The 26970-nt window shown below is 48.0% G+C and overlaps 1 protein-coding gene across 1 annotated transcript in view; it reads right to left on the reverse strand.

Moving 5' to 3' along the window:
- The window catches only part of SUCLG2 (succinate-CoA ligase GDP-forming subunit beta), a 270953-nt gene extending 248987 nt beyond the window's left edge, over window positions 1-21966 (reverse strand). The window contains exon 1 of the mRNA XM_054729710.1: window positions 21799-21966. Coding sequence (XP_054585685.1) covers window positions 21799-21876 — 78 coding nt within the window. The 5' untranslated portion in view covers window positions 21877-21966. The remainder of the gene's footprint in view (window positions 1-21798) is intronic.
- Window positions 21967-26970: the final 5004 nt, after the last annotated feature.

Consider the following 26970-nt stretch of genomic DNA (forward strand, 5'->3'; position numbering starts at 1 on the left):
GGCATTTTTATTATGTACTTTTTTTTTTTTAATCGTTGTCCAAAGATATTTTCCATGGATTTTTAGACAGAGTGGAAGGGAGGGAAGAGTAGGGGAGAGAGAGAAACATTGACTTAAGAGAGACACATTGATGCCCTAGCCAGTTTGGCTGAGTGGATAGAGCGTCGGCCTACAGACTGAAGGGTCCCAGGTTCGATTCCTGTCAAGGGCACATGCCCATGCCCGGGTTGCGGGCTCAGTGGGGTGTGCAGGAGGCAGCCGATAAATGATTCTCTCTCATCATTGATGTCTCTCTCCCTCTCTCTCTCTCCCCCTCTCCCTTCTTCTCTGAAATTAATAAAATTATATTTAAAAAAAAAGAAGAAAGAGAGAGACACATTGATTGATGGTCTCAGGCACACATCCCAATGGGGGCCAGGGATTGAACCTGCAACAAAGGTACGTGCCCTTGACCAGGAATTGAACCCATGACCCTTTGGTTGGTGAGGCAATGCTCTAACCACTGAGAAACCGGCAAGGGCTCATGGACATATTTTTATTAAACGAGAAAAAAAAACTATTCTCTCAACTTTTCAAGTTCCAATGATGCCATCCAGATACTCAAACTTTCTCCCGGATAACTGGAAGTTACTAATTATTCATCAAAAGCAGAAAACGCCTTGCCTTCAATTAATTGTAAGCTCTGGTCACCGGTGATTGGACATATGCAGTCCACAGACCCTCCATGAGCCAGATGCTGGAGATTCTAAGATGACAGAGACTCAGGCACCGCAGGGAGAGATGACACTGGGAAACACACAGAACATCACTCCTGCCTTTGGGCTAAATGGCGAAGACAACCAGGCGAGTTAACAGGGTGAGGCACCAGCAGCTCAAGGACATCCAGGCCCAGGCTCTGCAGGGACCTCGCCGCTGAGTGCGGCAGACACGGAGGCCACAGGCAGGGGAGGAAGGAGGAGGCCCAGAGTGCCTCAGAGCGACCTCTGACTTTCCAGACTGCTAAGCTGTGTGGCATTTATCATGTTCTTTAGCTCGCTATTTTAAGAAAGCACACCACACCACCCACCCTCCAGGATGCCCACGGGTCCAGTATGTCAGGAGGGTGTTCAGCCTGCCAGTGTGGCTCAGTGGTTGAGTGTCGCCCCGTGCACCAGGAGGTGGCTGGTTGGATTCCCAGGTCAGGGCACATGCCTGGTTGCTAATATTACATTCCCATCATTTATTGAGGCTTATTGTATGCCCTGCACAGCTGACACATGAAGAAAATTAAATTCTGGGAGTTCATTTAAGTTCCCTGAGCAAGGGCCAGGATCAGAACTCAGGAGTCTGCCTTAAGAGCCTGTATTTTGTTTTTGTTTTATTTTGTTTGCCTTTCTATTAATTTAGTTACTATTTTGTCCCCAGCTTCAGAGGTCTAATTGACAAAATGGTAAGATATTTCAGTGTTCGTGATGATCTGGTATACATACACACTGTGAAAGGGTTCCCACCTCTGGTTAATGAACACATCCATCTCCATCTTCTCACATGTTCCCCTTTCTTTGATGAGAACATTTAAATTCTCTCTTAGAAAAAAGTTCAATTACACAACACAGTATTATCAACTATACTCACATGTTATAAACAGATCCTCAGAACTGATTCATCTTAAAACTGAAAGGTTGACCCTACCCGGTTTGGCTCAGTGGATCTAGCATCTGCCTGAGGACCCAAGGGTCCTGGGTTCAATCCCGGTCAAGGGCATGTACCTCGGTTGCAGGCTCCTCCCCAGCCCAGGTCCTGGTCAGGGCTCGTGTAGGAGGCAACCAACTGATGTGTTTCTCTCACATCGATATTTCTCTCTGTCTTTCCCTTTCTCTTTCACTCTCTTTAAAAATCAATGGAAAAAATATCCTCGGGTGAGGATTTAAAAAAAAAAAAGAAAGAAAGAAAGAAACAGAAAATTTGCGCCTTTTTCCTAACCTCTCCCTATTTTCTCCATCCCCCAGGCCTGGGCTTGGGTTTTTAACCACCAAACTATATAAATGCTTCAGAGTCTTAGTTGCAATATTTGCTACTAAAGCTGAATGAGAACGAAGTCTCTAATACACCAGTTTGGTTCCATATAACAGCCATACACAAAGGTAAAAGAAAACACACACACACAGATTTCTGTTCCCATAAAAAAGGTTTTCATTCCCCGGGGGGATAAAAAAAGGGGCCACACCCTAAACCCGACAGCTCAGGGGAGGCCCGCATGGCGGCCTCACAAACTCAGAGACCTACAGTAAGCACACGGGGTGGTCTGACAGAACACTTCCGAACCAAAAGCGAGGCATGGCCGGTAGTCACGTCCCAGGCCTGTGGCCTCCCTGACAAAGGTCACTCTTTAGCTAACTGAGCGGCTCTTGTCTTTCTGCTTCCAAGATAACAGGCCTTGGAATGTCAGCTAATCTCCTCTCCCAGACCCCTCAGGGCTCACCCTCGTTCCTGCGAGAGCAGAGACCAGAGCCCTCACTGTTACCTCTTCCCGCACACCATCTCCGTGTGCTGGGAACTGAATTATGATCTCTCCTGTGCCCACCCACGTAGAGGAAGCACGCGTTTCTCTGTTTCACTTTTTATCCAATCCCAGAGAATTCCCCACTTTGCTTTCTGCAGCCCCCTAATCTACCACCAATGGAGTTCATGTAACCTCCTTACGTCTGCTCCTTTGATTATAATGCATAAAATAAAGTGCAAAACTGCCATTCTACAGAGCAGCGGTTGCCAACCTTTTGGACCTCACGACTACCAGTGGTCCGTGGACCACCGATTGGCGACCGCTGCTCCAGAGCATTTTCTCAATTCATTGAGTTTTGGCCTCCTGGCAATTATTGTCAGTTTGGCTCAAATAAACTCATAAAAATTCTCTATAGGTTTGGAGAATTCATTACCGCCTCCCCCGCAAAAAAATGGCCCTGGCTTGTGTGTTGGGACTAAATCATTTCCAAAGTTGCTTACAGTCCTAAGATCCTATAAACCACTGATAAAAAAGAATTACAATCTATTTTTGAGATTCTTTAAAGAGTCAAGGAAAAGCTTTTATCAATTATTTTGCTAAGAAACCACAGAAAGGAAGCTGAGATAAACCAACCAGTTATCAATCACCTGAAGCCAGTTCAGCAATTGTATCTGATCAACATGATATAAACGCTACGAGGCTATGACCGATGGAAACATTCTCCAGATTCGTGTTCCCTTATACTTCAAACCCGCAGGAAGGAAGCTCCTAAAGAGAAAATGCATACACTGATTTCACCAAGATACTAAGTTTTGAGAGCAATATCTTTTTAATGCAGATGGCTAGACAAGCTCAGTAGGGTTATTGGCCCAGGGTCCATGGGAACATTAAGCCAAATGTTCAATATCCCATTCCAGAATCTCAAACGGTTCTTAATTCAGAAAAGCTTAAAAACCAGGATGCCATACAGAGACAAAAAAGTTCTGTGTTTACATCAAAAACAAACTATATCCAAAGACCCGAATGCACGGATTCAGAAGCTGTAAGTGCCCTGGATGTCACTGGACTCAGAAGCTGTAAGTGCCCTGGATGTCACTGGATTCAGAAGCTGTAAGTGCCCTGGATGTCACTGGACTCAGAAGCTGTAAGTGCCCTGGAAGGGAGTGAGGGACAAAGGTCCAAGCCCAGCTTTAACCAAGGCAGCAGCACTGGGCTCCCACAAGAACTTCTCTGCGATTCGGGTGCATTGTCATGTAAGTTGCTTGTCAAAGACGCCTAACAATTCCAAAATTCTAGATTCCATCAAAAAACAAAATTAATTCAATGCAGGAAGGATAGCTTTCCAACAAATGGTGCTGGAGCAACTGACTATCCCTTGGCAAAAAATAAATAAATAAACTTCAACCTAATCCTCACACCTTACATAAAAAATAACAAAATGGATCATAGAGTTCCATGTAAACAACTTTTACAAGGTAACAGGAGAAAATCTTGTGGATGTAGGGCTTCGTGAAGATTTCTTAGACATGACACAGCAAAAGCATGGTCCATCAAAGAAAAACAATGGATAAATTGGACTTCACTGAAATTTAAAACTTGCTCTGTGAAAGAGTCTGTTCAAAGGATAAAAAGACAAGCCATACACTGGGAGAAAATATCTGCAAACCATATATCTGAGAAAGGACTGGTTCCTAGAATAAAGAACTTCGAAAAACAAGACAATCCAATTAGAAAATGGGCAAAAGAAATGAAGAGAGAGTTCAGTAAAGAGGATATGCGGGTGGCAAATCGCACATAAAAACGTGCTCCACATCACCAGCCTTTAGGGAAATGCAAATTAAGACTACAATGAGATAGTAGGACAGTTAAAATTTAAAAATACTGAGAATACCAAATGCTGGCAAAGATGTAAAAAACTGGATCCCTCATACATGGCTGGTGGGAATGAAAATGAAACTGCCACTCTGAAAAAAGTTGGGCAGTTTCTTAAAAAATGAAACATGCACTGGAACTATGACCTGGCAATTACATTCTTGAGCATTTAGCCAACAGAACAAAAATGTATTTACACAAAGCCTGTACATGATTGTTCACAGCATTTTATTTGTAACTAGAGGCCTGGTACACAAAATTCGTGCACGGGGAGTGGAGGGGGGGGGTCCCCTCAGCCCAGCGTGCACTCTCTCTAATCCGGGACCCCTCGGGATGTCCGACTGCAGGGATCAGGCCTAAACCGGCAGTCGGACATCCCTTTCACAATCCAGACTGCTGGCTCCTAACTGCTCACCTTCCTGCCTGCCTGATCACCTCGAACTGCTCCCGCCCCCCGGCCTGGTCACCCCCAACTGTCCCCCTCCCCCCGCCGGCCTGGTCACCCCACACAGCCTGCTGTTCAGTCATTTGGTTGTCCCTCACTAACCCCCCTGCTGGCCTGATCGCCCTACACAGCCTTGCTGTTCAGTCCTTTGGTCATCCCTCACTAACCCCCCTGCCAGCCTTGTCGCCCCACACAGCCTGCTGTTCGGTAGTTACTGTTACTGTGACAGTGTCCCAGACAATTTGCATATTCCTCTATTATTAGTATAGATTATTAGTATAGAGAGCCAAACACTGGAAACAAAATATCCCTCAGTAGGTGAAGAGTTAAACAAATTGTGGTCCATCCATACCATGGAATACTGCTCAGCAATAAAATGCAACAAACACGTGCTACCTGGATGGATACCAAGGGCTTTAAGCTGAGTGAAGAAAGCCAGCTCAAAAGGTCAGATGATGAAGAATTCCATTTATGTAGCATATGACAAATCCCAGCGATGGGAACAGATTGGTGGGTTGCAGAGGCCAGGGATGGTAGAGGAGGGAGTGGTGTGACCATAAAGGGTTAGCACGAGGGGGAGCTTTGGGCTGATGGAAAACTTCTACACGTGACAAATGGCATAGAATCACACACACATTATGTCAATATCCAACTCCCTTCTGACTGTATACTTTTGATTATGTAAGATACTAGGGGCCCAGTGCACAAATTCGTGCACCTTGAAAGGAACTCTGGGCCGCGAGGCTGTGGTGGGCCCAGGGGCAAGTCTTGGCCCATCCTCTGTCGTGGCCCCCATCCCCTGAATGCAGGCAGCCCCGCTCCCACCACTGCCGCTCCCACGCGCTGATGGCACCGGCCCCACTCGCACCTGTTGGCGGCGTGGAGCGATTTGGGGCCGGCACCAGCAGCAGGTGCGAGTGGGACCGGCACCTTCAACAGGTGTGAACAGTGGCTGCTGCCCTGATCGCCCCTCAGGAGCAGGAGGAATTGAAGAAGCCCTCAGGGGCAATCGGGGCTGGCAGCCACCCCTCGCACCCACTTAAGGTGTCGAGCGATTGGGGCTGGTGCCAGGCCCCGGCTGCAGGTATGAGCGGCAGCTCCAGCGCTGGCAGCGGGTGCGAGCAGGGCCGGCACTGGCAGCAGGTGCAAGCGCCCAGCGGGACCACGGCACACAGGAGCAAAGAATTTTCAGTAACCACCAGAGGCCTGCCCCGATGACAGCGACCGGCACCCCGCCTTGGTCTGGTGCCCCTGCTCACCTGCTCCACCATCCCTCCCTGGCCGATGCCTGCCAAGTTCCGCGCTTTGCCGCCTGCTGCCAACGCCTGCCATGATCCGCGCGTGCCCCCTGATGGTCAGCCCACGTCATAGCGACTGGTTGTTTGTTTGTTCTGCCGTTCGGTCTATTTGCATATTAGGGTTTTATATAGAGAGAAGATAACTACTAGGAGGCCTCTCTATACTATCTTTGCAACTTCCTGTGAATTTATGCTTCTTTTAAAGAAAGCTTTCTAGGAAACTTTTCGGAGTTGAGTAAGATTGACAAGTAAACTCCATCTTGCCAATTAGTCATGCTTGAATCCTCTCTCCTTCTCTTTCCTGACATCCAGCCCATCAGGAAATATGAGTCTCCTTACAAAATGCTTCCAGAATCTGACCACCTCTCCTCATGTGTGCCCAGCTATCTGGTCCAAGCCCACTCATCTCTCCTCTGGATTACCATCTGGTCTCCCTGCTCACACACACAGCCAGTTTAATGAGGACACCGAGAATCCTACCTGAAGCCAGTGTCAGTGGGCCCAAAACAGGCCCAACTGAACCTCTTTTATCTCTGTGACATCTGCCAGCACCTAAACCAGAGAGGGCTCATTCCTGACACCCACTACCACTTTTCCCAGAAGCCGTCCCCCAGGGCAGTAAATCTACACAAGTACATAGTTTTTTACTTTCAGTTGGTCTCCCCATCATTCCACAGAACACTGTTGCTGATTTCCATCCACTGTGCACTTTTATTACTCCTTTTCAACTGCGGCTATTACTCCTTTTTTCTTTCATTATAACCCTCAGAATTGATTTCACTTTTATGTTCATTATTGTTCATTTATAATCAGCTTTTGATTGCATGCTGATTATTCTTAAATTTCAACTTTGTACTCCTGAAGAAAACAGCGCTTGGTATTATGCTCTGATTATAAAATCAGATGGATTAAGTTATATAACTATTTTTTAAAAGGCGTGAAACACAAGTTTTAAAATGCAGTTCTTTTGTTTAACCTTGAATGAGCTTTCTGAATAAAAAGAATGGTTAAAAACGGGGTGAGGTAAAAAAGAAAAAATAATGAGGTGTTTGTTGTTGTTTTTTAAGTAAAATGAAAAGTACCAGAACTTACTCATTTGAATAAGCAAGGCTCTGTATGTATTTCAATTTCTTACTACTGTTCAAAATACTCCTAGAACACTTATTTGGGAAGTGGTATCAAAGCATGTAACACATCCTTGGAATATTTGTCTTGACTGCAACTCTTCTTCCTTTAAACTGACTCCACTTTCAGAAATGGTCAGAGCTTCCTAACCCAGCATTGGAGGTCGAGGTGGTAGGGAACAGTGTTCTGATTCAAAACAAGTGCATAAAGCATAAAGCAAGACGGACCGTGGCATGGCCCCTGAGCTAGCCTTCCGAGCAGCCACAGAAGAAGACGCATCTCGAGGCTAAGCCCAGATTCCAAGCGCCCGGAGGAGAAGCTCAAGATGAGCCTGGCGCTGGCCCAGGGCGCTGGCCACGGCCACGGTCCTCATTCCCTAGGCCGGCCACGTCACCTGCCGGCATCTTACTGCGCTGCACGGAGTTTCTCACTAACTGAAGGCAAGACCCTCAACCAGCACAAAGATGATGCCTCCCTGAGGGCTCTGATGATGCAAAACAGCATTTTTAATGAAGATATGTATATTCGTTTTTAGACATAAGGATGTTGCCCTTATCAGACCACAGAATAGTATAAATGTAAGTTTCACGTGCAGTGAGGAACCCAGAGCTTCGTGGGGCTCCCTCTGTGACATCGCTTTACTGCAGTGGTCTGGACCCAGAACCGCAGCCGCTGAGAGGTGCCTGTCAGGCACGGGGAGGAAATGCACGTCTCAGCCTGCAGGCTGGAGTCTGAGCAGGCGTCCTCAGGGGGCGCCTCCGGAGGCCGAGGGAGAGCCTGTTGGCACCTCTCAGCTTCGGGAGGTGGTGGCAGTCCCTGGCCCTGCTCTGCCTTCCTGCTCGGATGGTGTTCTGCCTGCATTCCGGAGCCTAAGGCTGCCCTTTTCATCCGGACACCAGTCCAACTGGATGAGAGCCCACCCCAAGGCCCTCCCCTTAACGTGATCCCCTCTGTAAAGACGACCTCCAAACCAGGTCCCGTTCTCAGGTACTGGGGGTCAGGCCTTCAACATGAATTCTAGAGGGGACACAATTCAACCCACAGCACAACTGATAGATGGATGTGAGCTGTTATCACCATGGAGGTTGTTGAAGTCTCTCAGCCAAGGCTTGCTCCGCTGTGAAACGGGTGCAGTGAGGACAACAGGAGTGTCGACCTCCCAGGGCGGCAGTGAGGGCTTGAGGAGGTCGTCCTCAAGGGCACAGCAGCGGGCCTGGCCCCCTGAACGGGCTTGATAAATGCCAAGTGTCTACTTCTACGTGTAGCCAATGTCAGGGTATCCAAACAGACCCCATTGGCTGCCAATGAGCAGGTGAGTCCAAGAGAAACTGTACAGCGGCTTTCCCGAGCGCGGAGCCCCTCACACCAAGCACTCCTGCCGTAGCGGCCCATTTCTCGTCCGTCTCCAGACTAGACCCGACTCTCCTCAAAGGCAGCAGCTGCCTCACATGCCCAAGCTCCTACCCCCCCACGGCCTTCTGCCTGATGGTGCGCCTGTTGTGTATTTAACACTAGGATCCACGGGAAAGATAAATGAACATGAAAATCTAACAGTAAAGGTATTTCTTAACAGACATGGGAAACGAAGAGTGTAGCCCAAACGATACAGCAGACGACATTTCTTGACAAGTGGTCATTAACACACACTATATATTCACTGCACACCCACGCTTACAGCAGCATCAGTCACCAGCGCCAGACGGCGGGAGCAACCCAAGTATCCACCAATGTAGAGATGAATGAAGTGTGCCACACGGACATAGCAGGATGGCCCAGCTTTGAGGAGGAAGGAGATTCTGACACGTGTTCCAACACGGATGAAACTTAAGGACATTGTGCTAAGTGAAATAAGCCAGTCACAAAGGTCAAACGTGGTATGATTCTAGAGTAGTCAAATTCACAGACTGAGAGGAGAATGGCAGTTTCCAAGGGCTGGGAGAGGGGGAAATGAGGAGTTGTTGTGGGGGTTCAGAATGAGTCACCCCAAGATGTGCCTCTGTGGTATGTGGGTGGTTTTGAGCTAAAGGCAACTTTAGCCTCAGGCTCAAGAGAAAGCTCCTAGAAGAATTTGAATTACAAGTCTTGCCCCTAAGAGATGATCAGGATATGTCTTCTGAACTATCCATAGGGCAGGGCAAACTTCCATTTACTCAACATCTGCTCTCATCATCCTGCAGTGACCCTTTGAGCCCCCACGGCCCCTCACCTCAGCCCTAGCTCAGGATGTCTTATATACCCATGTTCCCTTTCTGACTCTGAACCTCTCATGCATGTGTGGTCTCTAACTCTCTTATGTATGCAAGGTCCCCATACAGATGCATGGTCCCCATAAAAATAAATGTATTTTCTCTTGCTAGTCAGTCTCGTGTCTATTTGACTACTAGAACAGCCAGAAGAACCTTGAGGGTGGAGGAAAGTGTCTTCTGCCCCCACAGTATCTGATGGGTATGAAGCTTCAGTTAAGGAAGACGGAGAAGTTCTGGAGATGGTGGTGGTGACAGTACCACAATGTAAATGTACTGTGGACGAAAGGAGCCACATGCTGACCTGACAAGCTCAGGGAAGGCCTGCATGGCGGTCTTGCAAACTCAGAGACCTAAAGTCACCACAAAGGATGGTCTGAAATTAAACTTTAACTGAAAGCAGTTAGTGTGGTGGGTAGTTACGTCCTAGGCCGGCATCTTCACTGACAAGATCTACCTTTACCTTAACTGAGCCTATCTTTTTGCATCTATGATAACATATCCTTGAAATGTCTGGGTAACCGGCAACTTCCTTTTTCCGGACCCCTTGGGGCACAACCTAATGTGCCTGGGCACCAGGACAGAGACCACAGATTCCTTCATTGTCACTGTTATGTTCATTGTTGACTGTGAACTATCCTGCACCCACCAGTATGTGTCTATCATTTTACTTTTATCCAATCCCAGAGGTTTCCCCGTTTTGCTTTCTCCTGCCTCTCTAATCTATCACCAATGGATTCCATGTAACCCACTATGTCCCCTCCTTTGATTGCTAGGTATAAAAATAGATGAAAAACCGTCATTCTCTGGAGCATTATCCCAACCCACTGAGATCCTGCTTCCTAGCAATTGTCCACAGTTTGGCTCAAATAAACTCACACAAAAATTCTTTACAGGTTTGAATGTTTTTACGTTAACAGTACTTAATGCCAAAAAAAAGGGAAACTTAAAAATGGTTAAATCATAATTTTATATGTATACTATAGGCCTGGTGCACGAAATTCGTGCAGGGGGGGGAAGGGGTCCCCTCGGTCCAGCCTGCACCCTTACCAATCCGGACCCCTCAGGGGGTGTCAGACTGCCGGTCTAGACGGGCAGTCGGACATCCCTCTCACAATCCTGGGCCACTGGCTCCTAATCGCTCACCTGCCTGCCTGCCTGGTCGCCCCTAACTGCCCCCGCCCCGCCAGCCTGATTGCCCCCTCACTGCCTCTGCATGCCAGCCTGATCACCCCTAACTGCCCCCCCTGCTGGCGTGGTCACCCCTAACTGTCCCCCCCCACCAGCCTGGTCGCCCCTCACAGCCTCCCTGCTGACCTGGTCCCACTACACAGCCTGCTGTTCAGTCGTTTGGTCATCCCTTGGGTGGCTCGAGGGCTGAGGGGACTGGAGGACTCCAGAGGCAAGCACGCGGAGTGGCAGGACCCACCCCCAGGCTCCGCGCGCCTGCCGCCCCAGCAGGGCTGAGGAGACTGGGTGCCACCCTCTTGTGGCTGTGGGTGCCGCCATCTTTGAGGGCATGACAGTCAATTAGCATATTCTCTCCTTATTGGCTGTGGGCACCGCCATCTTTGTGAGGGTGTAATGGTCAATTAGCATATTCCCTCTTTATTATATAGGATTTTACCACAATAAAAAAGTAAATAATATGCCCTGGCTGGGAAGCTCAGATGATTGAAGCATCTGCCCATTTACTGAAAAGTCATGGGTTTGATTCCAAGTCAAGGCACATACCTAAGTTGTGGGTTCGATCCCTGGTCAGGACATGTGCAGGAGGCAACTGATCTCTCACATGGATGTTTCCCACTCCCTCTCCTCTCTCTTCCTATCTTTCTAAAATCAATAAAGGCATGCCCTGGGTGAGTATAAAAATAAAAAAAAGAAATAACTAAAATTTTAAGTGAAAAATATATGTATTCATATTTTTAGTAACTTTAGAAGTTTGAGAGGCAAAAACAAGGTTTTGGAGACTTAAGGGACATTGGCTCACCCAAACTTTGAATGAAAAAAGCAGTTCCTTTCCTACTTCCCAATACCCCAAAATTCAATCACAAAAACACTCCTTTGCATTCATAATTAGTTTTACTCAAATTACAACAATGTTATTTAAAACTTCCAAGTCACAGGGAAGGAAATCTCTTCTGACCTCTTAAGAAAGACTGAAGTATGTTGGGGGGAATGATCCATCCTGTAGCACAGAAGAAAATAACATTAAGAAAGGAGTGCTGTAACTCATGGATTACCAGCAACACAACATTACTGATACACTGCTAATTATTAGGAAAGATGAAATCATACGCACTTGGACCATCAAATGGAAAGTTTAACTCTGTAAGTTTCCCCCACATTAAATTATATTTTTAAAAAAACATTGTTGATGTAAGAAACATGTAAACCTGTGGGGGGAAAAATTTTTAAGCCAAGTTTATTTGTTCATTTTCGCATTCGCTTCTCAGCCTTTCGGCTAAGCTCAAGGGAAGTACTGCTCGGTGACATCCTTGGCCGGAGACTGCCACAGTCTACCCCACACAACTGCAACCAGCCCCGCCCCAGGCTTCCCTCCCCCTGTTCCAGAGGCCTGCCATTCCCCTAGTTTCCTGTCATCAGCCTTCATTAGGCTGACCTGGCGTGGGGCACAAAGGGCCGCCGCCACCTGACAGGCAGGCGCATCCCAGGCGATGCAAGCGCACAAAGGTGGGCGGGGCACTAAATCCACCTAAAAGTCCAGATGCTTCTGCAATTTGAAATGCCATTCATTTAACTTGATGGTTTAGTTTTGCAAACTGCTAAAAGAGGGTTTCTATCAGTCGTTTAGACAAAGTGAAATTAGCCCCGCAGCATACAGGGTTGTCAGACCTTTCACTCATAAAAGGAGTGAAATGTAAAGAATTTTTTACGTTTATTTAGGCCAAACTGACAACTTGCTGGGAAGCAAGACGTCAAATGCTCTGGAGAATCAGTGTGCAGTTTACTGTATGCATCTGAAATTCATGAGGGGACTTAGGAAAGATGACATGAAGGAGGGAGAAAGCAAGGTGGGGCGGGTTGGACTACATGGCAGTAAGACTATGTGCTCTCCTAAGGGTGGTTATGCCTTTGGGGGGATCACTCCTGGCATTTTAAAGGCATGTTAACCTAGATGCACAAGAACCATGGATGGGGCTGGCTTAAAACCGCCCACCACAGAAGCTACAGGCCTGGGAGTGACTGCCCACCATGACCTGCCAGTTAGGAATTCATGATTTATTACAGGGCCCCTTTTTATCCACAAAAGATGCAGTTAGAAGACCAATTTTATACACTCACAAAAGCCTCACCATAAACCAGAATCAAACAAAACGGAGAGCATCATGACACACGCAGCACGTCCCGTCCCGCCAGCTCTTTAACGTGCCACTGGGAAACCTGCCAATCACCTATGACACGGTATTGAAATATGAAAAAGAAGAGAGTATGTCTCACAAGAAAGCACATAAGTCATTTTCACAAAATCACAAACCTATTAAGTGCTGAAAGCCGATCTGAGCCCAGACAACGTGGTTCCAGGCCTGGTTAAGCCCATCATCCTGGAATAATCAACAACGCTCCCTTTACTCCCAAAAGTGCTTCAGTTTTACGGATACGATACAAAGTCCTCCAACTCGGGGTGTGAGGGACATGGACCTGCCGGCCCTGTTGTCCCAGCTGACTCTCCCGGGACTCAGGAGGAGCCAGCAGCCCCCGCACAGCCAGCTCCTCTCTGCACGTGCCAAGTGGCCCAAACAAAGCCGCGCTGGGAGCACAAAATGGAGGAGCACGAACCCTGAACACGGTTCCCAGCAAAGCGAGGACGTGTCCCGGCCTGGGGGGAGTCTGTTGTCTACATTGGTCTTGGGAACACTCACTTGGCTGGATACTTGTACGGATGAGATGACTTCCTATGACACCCCATTTTCCCACTTAATAATTCTCTCCTGAGAAGTAATTAATTCCCAATCATTAGTTACTTTTCATTGTGATCCAAAGAAAATGGTCTAAAAGGCCATCTGCCATCACCTTAAGCTCTGGTACATTAGTCCCGCGCCAACCAAAACAGGGAATAGGAAGAGAATCTTCAGAAATGCGGTAATGTACAAAAGGAAGCAAAGCAACATGAACACGTGACCTTGAAGCGAAGACAGGTTAGCAGCAGGTCATGAAGCACAGAAACACGACGGTGCTCTAAATGGATCCGGCCGCCCCCCAACCCCGCACTCAGAGCCCTGCTCCTCGGGGTCACCGTGCTGCTCGTCCCCACGACCTCCCACCCCAGCCACCAGTGGGGGCACAGAGGTGGGTACCTCATGCAAAACCAGCCCAACTTTCAGCCGACCAGCAACCCGAACCTGGGTGCAAAAGGATGTGACAGACCGGGGAGATTTTCTCGTTACTAGAACTGTAACTTTCTGAGACAGGAGCTGGATGAGTGTGCGGGGCAGGGGCTGGAGGGGCATGGGAATGGACAAGTCATAGGCAGGCAGAGTTACAAAGAGATGTTACCATGAGGAAGCGGCCAGTGACTGGAACAGAAAAGCACAGAGAAGCCAGTATCAAGGAAGATTGGTCTTGAGCTCTAATATGAGTTGCTTTCAATAAACCTTTTCCCTGCCCTGGAGGCAAGTCCAAGGTCTCACACCCTCTCGCTCAGGGACAGTACACAGCCTTCATTACCTTTCTGCTATATGGCAGAGGGCACAAGCCAGCAATGGGGACCCAGCAAGGAAACTGGGGGTCTCGTCCAGGGCATCCCCTTAACAGCGCCGATCTTTCTCCTGTCCCATCACCACCACCGAGTGCGACTATAAACCTGTGTTCAGGGACAGTCTTGTTACACCTGTTGTCCCGGGGAAACTATTCACAGTGCTCAAGCTCACACTCAAAAGTATCCCAATTTGGCAATAAAATATGTAGTCACCCTAACTTTAGTTCAAGCCCCATCTTCTCCCATTTTATGTGCCATTGGAGGGAAAAACTGTCAACCAATCTATGACACAAGTGTACAAACACGTCCAGTTTTCAGAGAGGCTGCAATGTGAGAAAGGAGAAAGGAAGTCTTAGATGATGTATTATAGAAATGTACACCTGAAACCTACTGTATGGACCAATGTCACCCCAATAAATTCAATCAAAAATAAAACTATGAATGAATCAGAAAACAAAGAAAGTGAGTCTTGTAATAAAACGTTAAGTGTTGAAGAACACAAAGGTAATCAGTCTCGAAGGCAAGATCTGAACGCAGGCAACCTGGCTGCAGTCCTGCTTACAGCCTATTATGCTGGCGCAATTACTAATGGCACTGAGTCGCTGGGAGTCCCCAAATGATCTCCGTTCTGTCATTCCTCCAACCCAATGAGCAACATGCTGAAAGATACCCTAACACACAAAACTGCCCAGGACATCCCAACATCTAAAACCCTTCAATGGCTCCCACTGCCCTCAGAACAAATCCTAACTCCATTTCCAGATTCACAGAATTTTGTCCCTGCTTCTGTCTCCAGCCTCCTGTCTCACTGCTCCCCCACCTCAAACCCCACAGGGCAGCCCCGAGGTTCCCCCGTGCCCTGGAGTCACAGCCGTGGGACAAGACAGCCCAGGAATGGAAATGGGACAAGCACATGGAGAAAGCTTACACAGACCTACTCTTGTGCTTTGCCACGTCTCCAGTATCAATTCAACTTTACACCAAACCCTTCCAATTTCTAAAATAACAATAAATTTTAAAGGTGAACGTTAGAAACCTTCTATTCATGGCTAATGCCTAAGTGCTACTCATTCGGAATAATTTCTAGAAAAGGGCCACAGCTGGCCACATAATCAGCACACTGATCAAGGTCTGAACTCAGGCCACCGGGAAACACCACCCTCCGTTACCATCGCCCCACGTCTACCCTGCAAAGCAAGGCGAGTTCACAATTCCTCCCGCGTTCCTGCAACCCTGAAGGCCGCTTCGTGCTGGGAAGGTGGTGAAGGGCATGTACCGGTGCCCTTTGGGACAGGTTGTGGTTAGTTTGTTCCTCACATGTCCCCCCACCTCAAATCTTTGACGCACAGGAGGTCCAGAGCCGTGGCTACTAAGTCAACACCAGGATGTGCAAACGTTTCTGGAATGAGCAACAGCAAGGATGGTGCAACCGAGCTGCCTGCCCCGTGGCCCTCCCCGCTGCCACCGAGCCACATCAGACCTTGGCGCCAGGAGTGGAACAGTGTCCCGCAGGGAGGGCATCAGGGGCAGCTCCGCTGGTGACGGCTTTGTCACCAATCCCCTCTCAGCCCAGGGCTTGAACTCTCTGCGCCTCAGGTCCCCCGGATGTAAAACTGTCTCACATGGTTGTTGCCAGGATCAAATGAAATAAAACAGAAACGCCAAGCCAGTGCCTAACCCTGATATGGAAGCAAAAACAACTGTTTATCAATTTGGGAAATGAAAATTATTCTAGTTGAATAAACCTTTAAAAACGCAAACTTAGCTTCAAATCCACTGCGAGAAATCATCGCTGAGCCCACCATCTAACCATAATGCCAAATGTCATCTACAGCATCTTACTTAATCTTTGTGACCATCTGTGAGAATTATTCCCTTTCAGAGAAAAACTAATTGAGGCTTTACCAAGTTCAGTAATTTGCAGAGCACGAACCGGGCAGACCAGAAATTGAACTTGGTTCTATTTGAACACAGAACTCATTCCCTTTTCTCCTGTTGCTGTTTCCCAGACCCCAAAGCCAGGGAAGGGGGGAGTCGAGCAAGGGCCTGCGGCGGACAGCTGCTCAGTGGTGACAGCACAACACCTGAGTCAGCACAAACCCAGCACTGGGGCGAAGGGTCGGGGCGAAGGGAGGGGAAAGGTAAGCATTGTGTAACCGAACGTCAGCCCAAACAGGATCCTTTGGCAATCTAGCGGAACGCTCTAACAGAAGTGGCTTATCAGCAAAGGCAGGTGACTGGCCGCACTGTGATTTTAAGCGAGCGGCTACGCGAGCCTTGTGCCTCTGCTCCCTGACATGCAACGTGAAGGCAGCACAGTCTCTCCTGCAGTAATGCTCTAAGGGTTAAGAAACAATGTGCAGCAATAGTTCTGCACAGCCTGTCACAGAGGACATGAATACTCCTGCCATTATTATGAAAGCCCTTTCACAACCGGACTTCCTACGGCCCCTTCCTCCCTCGCTCGCCTAAGTTACCTGGATGGTCCCTCACCTTGTTACTCACCTGCATGCCCAGAGCAAACGGACGGCAAAGGCCCCTCTAGCTCCCCTGTTCTCTCTCCTCCGCCTACACACACAGTCACTCTGTCTGGAATGCCTCCCGCCTCCACCTTCTCCACCAGACTAACTCCTGGTACTATCTCCTAAAATTTCATTCGTGTATTGATTTTATCATTTGCTCAAACATGTACACGTCTCTTAAGTTCTTCAGACAAAACATTTCCATCAAATAAAAGAAAGCAATGTATCAACTGACAACTCCAGATTGAGTGGTAAAGAGAGTTGAAGGACGAATGATCTGAGGTTACTTATGCAATTTCTTTCCCTCCCCAAAATACACGGTATTTCAGTGACTTTCTGGGCACTGTGCCGGCAGAACTGGGCCAGGGTACAAGGGCAGCAAAGTTCTCCCCCTGTGGGCCGGTGAGCGCCACCACCCACCATAAGAGCAATGTTTCATTTACAGGAAACAAAACCAATCTGACCCAGGAGCTATGCCTTCCAGGCCTTCCCCACACAGGTTAATAGCTGAGCGCCTACATTATCGGAGACAGGTTTCCTTTTCCAACAGCAGAAATCATGGCTGTACTTCATTTCTTTAAAAACAAAAAAAGTCACATCTTTCTTTTCTAGGCAAGAAGGCAGGTCCAGGTGAAGTCACAACCTCAGTGCGGCTCCACGGCCTCGTTTAGCTGATAAGAACCTGCACTTGACCTTTGGTCCTTCCCTCTAAAGGCTGGCACACATCACCCCCACCGCCCACTTCCGTGAAGGGCCGGCAGAGAAGCTGCAGCCACCCGTTCTGAAGTTTACACGTTTCCTCTCCCCCAGTTCCGGACGGAGGCTCTGGGCTCCGTGGAGAAGCATAAAACAAGGACTCCCAGGCCGGGCCTGGCAGAGGGAGTTTCCCACAATGCCTCTCTCTGGTCCTGACAGAACAGCTCTGCGCACTTCACCCAGCTGTGCCAGAGGCAACAAGACCACATTCAGAATCACGATTAACCATTTAAACGCAGCGCCCGCACCAAGATGTCCGCTAAGGCGTGAGCGAGGGAGCGGGTGCATCTCCCGCCATGGCTGTGCCGGCTGTATTACGCTGCCATGTACCACGGCGCCCTGGTCTGGCCATTTGGACTATGCAGGCTCTATCCACCAGAATTTGGGTCTGCGAGAAGACGCCTAACCATGTAGATCTGAACTGTGCCCTGGAAAGTTTCAAAGCCAGCCTAGCTGGATCCAAACAGAGTGCACGGCAGTCAGGAACATGCCTGCTGAAGGGCAGCCAGCGCCGGGATCCAGACCCAGCTGCGGTTCACTAACTGAACAGCTTTGGGCAAGTCACTAAGCCACTAAGCTCTGACCAACACCTTATCAGACCCTACAAGTCTCCACAAGGCCTGGCCCTGCGGGCCTCTCAGAGCACTACCTGCACTGCATCTTCCCCTCCAACTGCCTGGACATGCTGGCTCATCCCCACCCCAGGGCCTTTGCAGTGCTGTCCTCTCTGCCTAACGCACGCTTCCCCAGTGTCACCTGGCTGGCTACTTCATTACTTCGTCTCAGCTCAAATGTCAAAAAGTCAGCGCCAGGATCTCGTAAACATAATGTTGAGTTATGTGAGTGGCTATTATATAATTCCACTTACATGAAGTCAAAAAGGAACAAAACCAGTGTACGGTTGGTCTAAGTCGAGAATAGTCACCCTTTGTAGTGGGAAGGTAGTGAAAGGAAGGAACACGGGGTTCTGTGCGTTACTGCTAAATGATTCTTTTCTTGATCTGGATTTAGTTACCTGGGCATGTTCAGTCTGTGGACTCACTGAGCTGTTCATTTACATACTAGAGGCCCGATGCACGAAATTCGTGCAAGGGGCTCGGCCCCTGCCGCCGCGGCCTCCTCTTCCTTGGCCCCCGCCCACCGAGGCAGCCACCTCAGCCCTCACAGCGCCGGCCCTCACAGCCCCAGCCCTCACAGCCCTGGCTTCGTCCAGGTCGTCCAGAAGGACGACTGGTCTAATTAGCATATCACGCTTTTATTATTATAGATATTTAGTATGTGTGTTATATTGCAATAAAAAAATTAAAGCAAAACTAAAAAACTACCTCATCCAATTGGTTTCCTTAATCATCTAATCTATACCACCCTACTGGCTAAGCTATTCCTTCTCGATCCCATGACCGTTTTGTTTTCCTCATAGCATTTGTCATTGGCTGAAGCCATCATTATTGTTTATGTATGTATGGTCCAGTCCTTCCCCACTCCCATTAAAATAAAGTATGTTTCTGCCTGCCTTGGTCACCACTCCCAAATCTCAGCACCTGGAACAGTCCTGTTCTACCTATAGGCCAAATACAAAACTATATGTAAAGTAAGAAATGGCTAAAGGACATAACATCAATCAAAAATCAAAACAGTAAAGTCAGTAAAGGAAATAAAAATCTTCAATGGCATTAGCATTAGGAAAATGTGTCAAATGTTAAATTTAACTATGGGGAGGGGCTAGACGAAGTGTCATGCTATGGGTTAAAGTTACTTCTCAAAGCAGACACTAGATCTTTTATCTCTGTACACCCAACAGTTTTGTACAAGGCCTGGTACAAAATGGGTCTGAGCCAAGAGTGGTAACAGATTTCTGAGATACCTGGTGAGGATTCTTAAGTTTTGTGGAAAAGTGGGTGATGTCCAATTGTACATAATGGCTAGGCACACATCCCAGAACACTTAGATGGAGGAGAACTAAGAAGCATCCAAGCCCAGCTGGAGTAGCCAAGTTGGTTAAGTGTAGTCCTATGCACAGAAAGGTTGCTGGTTCAATTCCCGGCCACGGCACATACCTGGGTTTGATCCCCAGTCAGGGAGTGTATGGAAGGCAGCCCATCGATGTTTCTCCTCTCTCTCTCTCCTCTCTCTCTCTCTCTCTCTCTCTCTCTCTCTCTCTCTCTCTCTCTCTCGCCATGTCCTCAGGTGAAGATTTAAAGAAAAAAAACAAAAAAATGAAGTATCCAAGAATGTGAAGAGTTCCTTACAAGTCATGAGCGATACTCATCAAAAAAATTTTTTTGGGGGGGCACCCAATTCCAAGATGTTTATAAAGAAAATAAAACTGTGCAGCAGTGCTAGTGAGATGGATATAATATAGTTACTACTGGTGTGCAGACTATCATACATAAGTCAGTTATATAATAAAGTAGGTTTTCCTGAATGTGTATGTTAAAAACTGACAAATTACCTAGTTTACCTGTTTTTGCTTATGTAGACACATTTGTGTAATTAAAATTAAGTATGTATGAAAAGTTAAATTTCACAGAAGTTTTCTACTGTAATTTTAAATATATACTGAATAGGTCTAGTAAATGCATACATTCACCAAGTCACGCCACCCAACAACAGAACCAATTACAGCACATGCCCATGGACTCCTGGATTTAAATATGAAGACTATAGTTGTAGATATGTAATATTTATTTATGAAGTTGAAATTACTAGTGCTTTTCCCAACATATGGCCTATTTGCTAAAATGTTAAACAGTGAATTAATAACAAAAAAAAAACCTGTTAATTTAATTATAAGCAAATCTTGGTTAAAAAGCATTTTAAAAGCAACGGTGTTAATTTTCACATTCGACATACGGACCAGAAATTTTGTCTGGTAAATCTAAAGTCCGTTAAATCGAGGTCCACAAAATCAAGAGTGCACAGTATTCTCATCTGCTAAGCCTTCTGTTTACACGATAACAAGTCATCCACAAGTGTGTAAATCAAGGTTACCAGATGGGATTAAGAGATTTGGAGATCTGTTTACCTAGTCTTCTTGCCAAACCAGGGGTAGCTCTCCCCAACCAGGTTCTCAAGGGTTGTGTTCCCATTTCTTGGTTAGGCAAGCAAGAAGCCCTACATGTCAGCTAAACACTGTTTCTCTGTACAGTTACTTCCTTTGCTTGAGTGTTCATGCCCTAGGCCCCAGTTTCTTATCAAGTCAGGCCTACACTCACAGTTCGCACCACAGTTCTTGTTTTCTGTCACACCTACATAATGAATAGGACTTGATCACCTGGAGGTATTCTCCTCACTCCATATTCCCAGTTATTGGTGATTTTAATTAGACAAAACCACTGCACCTTCCGCTATCCCACCATACTGCCAAGTGCCTAGTAAGGATATCACAGTAATAAGTATTAGCACCTTTTAAATTTACATCAACAAAAAGAGAGAAATGAGAAGTCAGGAAATGAAAGAGAAAAAAAACCTCGCAGATGTCATAATTAGACAAAGCTTAGAGTAACTCAAAAAATCATTAGTAGCTATCTTTAAATTTTCTTAAAAACTATACTATGCATGTCCTGGTTAAAAGTGCACGGGTGCCAATTTGCTTCTCATCACTTAAAAGTGGGAAAATGGACAGGCAGTGGCCCTGCTGGGGCCCAGCCCGCACGGTGCTTTCTGTAAAGGAGGGAGAGAGGGAGAGAAGTGCGGTGGCTGAGTGACTCCCCCCAGCCGCCTCCCCGCCTCCCGCCGCCCGGGGCCTCCGGCCTCCGGCGTCCGCAGCATAAACGCCCCGGGACGCCACGCTCCGCCGCCGCTCTTCAGCACCCCAGGCCCAGGGCTTTCCTGCCCTAAGAACAGGAGTGGACAGGGCGATGCTCTGGTGTGTTTTGGAGACGGAACTGATTTTTACGGAGTTTCTCGCCAGCTCGGCGCCCCACGCCTGCAATAGCGGGCAGCCTGCGCGAAGCTGGGCGGGGCTGGGTTCGCAGGCGGGTTCCCACGTGGCCTCTCCCCGCGCTCAGGGCAGGGGCGCTGCAGGGGCTGAACTGGAAAGCGGATCGAGCCTCAGGCTCCCACCCGGCGGAGGAACTTTTCCTCAACTTGCAGGCAGCGCTCGCTCGGCACGGGGCAGGCGCCTCCGCCGCAGCTCGGGGGGCGCCGTGGGCCAGCCGGGCGGCTCCCAGGCTGGGACCCGGGCTGCCATCCCCCGCGGCCCCGGCCCGCGCCGCGTGTAGGTGCGGGTCCCCCGTGCGCCCCGGACGAAGCGCCGCGCGCCGCGCCCCCGGGACAGGAGGAGGGGACCCGGCAGCGGGCGCCCGCCAGCGCCCCGCCAGCGCCCCCGCTCACCTGCGACCTGGCCGCCAGGAGCCGGGGCCGGAGCGCCAGGTCTCGCAGAAGCGCCCGCGCAGCCGCCGGGGACGCCATCTTAGCAGGAACGGGGAGCGGGGCCGGAGGCGGGGAGGCCGGGAGGTGGGGAGGCCCAGAGGCGGGAGGCGGGGAGGCCGGGAGGCGGGCCCGCCGTCCCCCTTTGTCCCTCCCCACTCGGCAAGGCCCCGCCCCGCCCCACAAGGCCCCGCCCCGCCCCCACAAGGCCCCGCCCCTGCCACGTGCCCGCGCGGGGGGCCCGCAGCGCTCCGGCGGGCGAGCCCAGCGCCGCTCCCCTGCCCGCGGGGGCCGGTCCCCAGCCCTGGCCCCAAAGCCCAGAGCCGCTTCAGAGGCGGTGGCCTTCGCGCTGTGCGCGGTGCTGCGGGGATGCAGTTTTGAGCAAATGCAGATCCCGCCCCCCAGCCCTGCGACCTGGGGCTTCAGTTGTTCCCGGGAACCTGTGGACAAGGGACTGCCACTCGCTGCAGCGAGGGCTCCACCGACCTGCCCGAGGCTGACACCGCCTCCCAGTGACCTCTGGTCAGCTCCTGGGTCACTGAGCCTGGCCTGGCCTGGCCTGGCGACATTTGAGCTGAGGCTGGAAGGAATAAGGGGAGCACGTGGATCTGGTGAGGGTGTTGGAAACCCTCTGCACATGAGCAAGCTTTTTTCTTTATCTTTAACGGATGATTAATGCGAAACCATTGAAGGATTCGAAGCCCTGCCGCCACCATCACAGGAGCAGGCAGACATTTGGAGTTTACCAACTCTGAACACTGATGTGTAATAAGAATTAGTGTGGCAGATACGTTCAGTGCCTGCCAAGCACTTTACAAATATGAGCTAATTCAGTCACCATAGCAGCCTTTCCAGTAGGTACATGTTAACGTGAATACATACATATAGACTGTATATTCAGACCAGCCTTTCCAGTAGGTACATGTTAACGTGAATACATACATATAGACTGTATATTCAAACCTGTAAAGAATTTCTGTGAGTTTATTTGAGCCAAACTGCCAGGAAGCGGAACCTCAAGGTATTGAGATGTGCTCTGGAGAATGGCGGTTTTTCACCTTGTTTTTGACCCGTGGTAGGCAAACTGTGGCTCGCGAGCCACATTCGGCTCTCTGGCCCCTTGAGTGTGGCTCTTCCACAAAATACCACGGCCTGGGCAAGTCTATTTTGAAGAAGTGGCGATAGAAGTTTAAGTTTAAAACATTTGTCTCTCAAAAGAAATTTCAATCGCTGAACTGTTGATATTTGGCTCTGTTGACTAATGAGTTTGCCGACCACTGTTTTAGACATTATGATCAAAGGAGGAGACATAAGTGGGTCACATGAACTCCATTGGTGATGGGTTAAGGAGGCGTGAGAAAGCAAAGTAGGGAAACCTCTGGGATTGGATAAAAACTAAAATGATAGACACATACTTGTTTTACACAAATGGGTACAGGATAGTTAACAATCAATGATTAACGTGATAACAGTGAGGGAATTGGCCCCAGTGCCATTAGTTGTGCCCTGAGGGGTCCGGAAAAAGGGGAAGTTGCAAGTTAGCCTGACATTCGGAAGGTATGTTATCTTAGATCAGGGATGGGCAACCTTTTGAGCTTGGTGTGTCAAACTTCGCCAAAAAACTGAGCATAACTTGGGTAGTGTGTCACTTTGAGGAAAAAACTAACTCCAAGACTCTAGTCGCAAATGTTTCATCCTCAAGAGCAGCAAATGTTTCATCCTCGGCATGTGGCCGCGTGTCATCAGAAATGGCTACGCATGTCAGTGCTGACACGCATGTCATAGGTTCGCCATCACTGTAATTAGATGCAAAAAGACAATAGGCTCACTAAAGATCATAGTTGATCTTTGTCAGGGAAGATACTGGCCTAGGACATGACTACCCACTATAAACTGCTTTTTAACTAAAAGGTTTGAATTTGAGACCAGCCTTTGTGGTTACCTTAGGTCTCTTGAGTTTGCAAGGCCGCCACGCAGGCCTTCCCTGAGTTAGTCAGGTTAGCATGTGGCCCCTTTTCATCCACAAAGGTTTTGTTTTGTTTTTTAGTTTGAGAACTAAAAAAAAAGCAAACTAAGCCATAGACAAACTCTCAAGTTACTTGGTAACGCAAGAAACAGATTACTCTGCTTGCCTCCATTGGGTTCCTAAATGTGGAAGAAAAAGCTAACCAAGTGTAGGTGCAGGTGTGACTAAACGCTGCCTCCAGAGAACCTGGACACACTGGTGCAAAACCCACTTTCTCCGAGGGGTCTAGGTCAGCTGTGACAGCAGAAACGTTGACTAAGGGCAAATAAGCAGCTAGTCTAGGCCAGTGGTCGGCAAACTCATTAGTCAACAGAGCCAAATATCAACAGTACAACGATTGAAATTTCTTTGGAGAGCCAATTTTTTTAAACTTAAACTTCTTCTAACGCCGCTTCTTCAAAATAGACTCGCCCAGGCCATGGTATTTTGTGGAAGAGCTACACTCAAGGGGCCAAAGAGCCGCATGTGGCTCGCGAGCCGCAGTTTGCCGACCACGGGTCTATGCTTTTTCTCTGTTAAAATGGCAATGTAGACTGCTTGAACAGAGACTGGTGTGGACGAAAGGGGCCACATGCTAACCTGACCAGCTCAGGGAAGGCCTGTGTGGTGGTCTTACAAACTCAGAGACCTAACGTAACCACAAAGGACGGTCTGAAGTTAAAACTTTAAAGCAGTTACAGTGGGTAGTCCTGTCCTAGGCCGGTATCTTCCCTGACAAGGGCAATCTTTGCCTTAACTGAGCCTATTGTCTTTTTGCATCTACTATAATGTAGATAACATATCCTTGAAATGTCAGGGTAACTTATAACTTCCTTTTTTTCCCAGACCCCACAGGACACAACCAAATGCCAGGGGCCCTAGGACAGAAACCACAAAGTCCTTTATTCTTATTGTTATGGTAATGGTTGACTGTTAACTACCCTGCACCCACCTAAGTAAAAGAAGTGTGTGTCTATCATTTTACTTTTTATCCAATCAATCCCAGAGGTATCCTCCAAACACACACTTTGCTTTCTCCCGCCTCCCTAATCTATTGCCAATGGATTCCATGTAACCCACTATGTCTCCTCCTTTGACTGTAATGTATACAAAACAAGGTGAAAAACTGCCCTTCTCCAGAGCATTATCCCAATCCGTTGAGATTCTGCTTCCCGGCAATTGTCGACAGTTAGATACCAGTGGCTGTTATCCACACATGCCTTCTTGATTCGACTAAAAAATTCTTTTTGTTTTTTTTTTTTAATATCTACATCTGTGAGCCTCAGTTTCCCCATTAGTAAAATGAAGGCCAGGTGTAACAGCATCTTATATGAACTGGGAGTTAACAGTGTAGCGCTTCTCATAAACCTGCATACGTTATTAAGTTCTAAAACCCCATGAACAGCCGAAACCGGTTTGGCTCAGTGGATAGAGTGTCGGCCTGTGGACTCAAGGGTCCCAGGTTCGATTCCGGTCAAGGGCATGTACCTTGGTTGCGGGCACATCCCCAGCAGGGGGTGTGCAAGAGGCAGCTGATCGATGTTTCTCTCTCATCGATGTTTCTAACTCTCTATCCTCTCTCTTCCTCTCTGTAAAATATAAATAAATAAATAAAACTCCATGAACCAACTTGGGATTTAGAACACACTGCCTACTCTGCTTCCTACGTTAATCACCTCAAGAAGGAAAATAAAGAGTAGGCCCACACACCGTCTCTTTCATCCCAGCAGTGGCTGTTAACAGTGAAAGAATGTACTGGTGTTCACATCCACGCTGATTTCTCCAAGGGCCTGAGTTGCCCACGAGGCATGCCATGGGTGGTGCACCCAGCAATTCCAATGGTTGTTGTTTGTCATTACCTTTTCTTTAAGCATAAAAACCATTTGACAAATACAAACTCATTATAACCCGCAGAACTGAATAGAATTTTTAAAGAAAAAAAAACGCTAATTTTCATGAATAATGTATTTGAGTTCATGCTGCTTGCATGTCAGAAATGAAAATCACTATTACCATGATGAAATAAAGGGCATTTATGGATTTTGTTCCGTTATTTTTTAGTGGATTACAAATTTTTGAATTTATAGGCAAAGAAATGTTGGCTTTCATTATGTACACAGGCCATGTCTCTGCTGCTGTTTGTGACAGCCGTTTTTAACCAATGCTTCAGTTGTTCTATTGGCCCAGAAAGAACTGCCATTGTGCTAATGTTATTTTCCCTCTTCAATATGCATGAACATGATTAATTTTAATGGCATTTTTCAGGAGCTTATTTAAATTATAAGGTGCCCAGAAAAAAAGGAATCCACAAAAAAAAGCATCTCTTCTTATAAAACCACAGTGGGCTCAGGAGAAATTCTCACTAAATGCGTGAGAGAATTCAGGGGAGGCAAGGCCACAGCGGTGTAGCAGGTCTAAGTCAAGATGAAAAAGAGTGGAGAGAAGGAAGCTCATGAACCAGAGAAGGAGCAGTCAGGGAAGTCAGCGGGGAAGACAGTAGGTGGAGAAGAGGAAGTAATGACAGAAACAAGGGAGTGTGGACACATGGAGAAGGCAAGAGCAGAGTGAAGAACACCTGCACAAAGCACAGTGGACGGACATGGACTGGAGAGAGAAATGGCACCAGATTATGGGGAAGAAGTTCTCTTCAGAAACAAAACCTACATTCCCTTGCCATCAGTAGCCTGCATTTAGCATTTTCAGTATTATTGAAATGCTTCCTTCTTTTAAATACTAAAATAAAAAGTGAAGGAACATTTCATTTCAAGTGTCCTTAGGAAGTAAGCAGTCACAACAATGATCGGACAGAACTGCCTTTCAGAGTTTTTTTTAAAATGCCTTTGGGGCCATAGTCTCTAGAGGTTCTGATTCAGTAGGTGAGTAGGCCCAGGGAATTCTCACCCCACCATCTATTTTTTTAAATATATTTTTATTGATTTCAGAGAAGAAGGGAGAGGGAGAGATACAAATATCAATGATGAGAGAGAATCATCAATCCGCTGCCTCCCGCATGCCCCCTACTGGAGATCGAGCCTGCAACCCAGGTATGTGCGTGCCCTTGACCAGAATTGAACCTGGGCACTTCAGTCTGCAGGCTGACGCTCTATCCACTGAGCCAAACCAGCTAGGGC

The sequence above is a fragment of the Eptesicus fuscus genome, chromosome 18, assembly GCF_027574615.1.
Source record: "Eptesicus fuscus isolate TK198812 chromosome 18, DD_ASM_mEF_20220401, whole genome shotgun sequence".
NCBI lineage: Eukaryota > Metazoa > Chordata > Mammalia > Chiroptera > Vespertilionidae > Eptesicus > Eptesicus fuscus.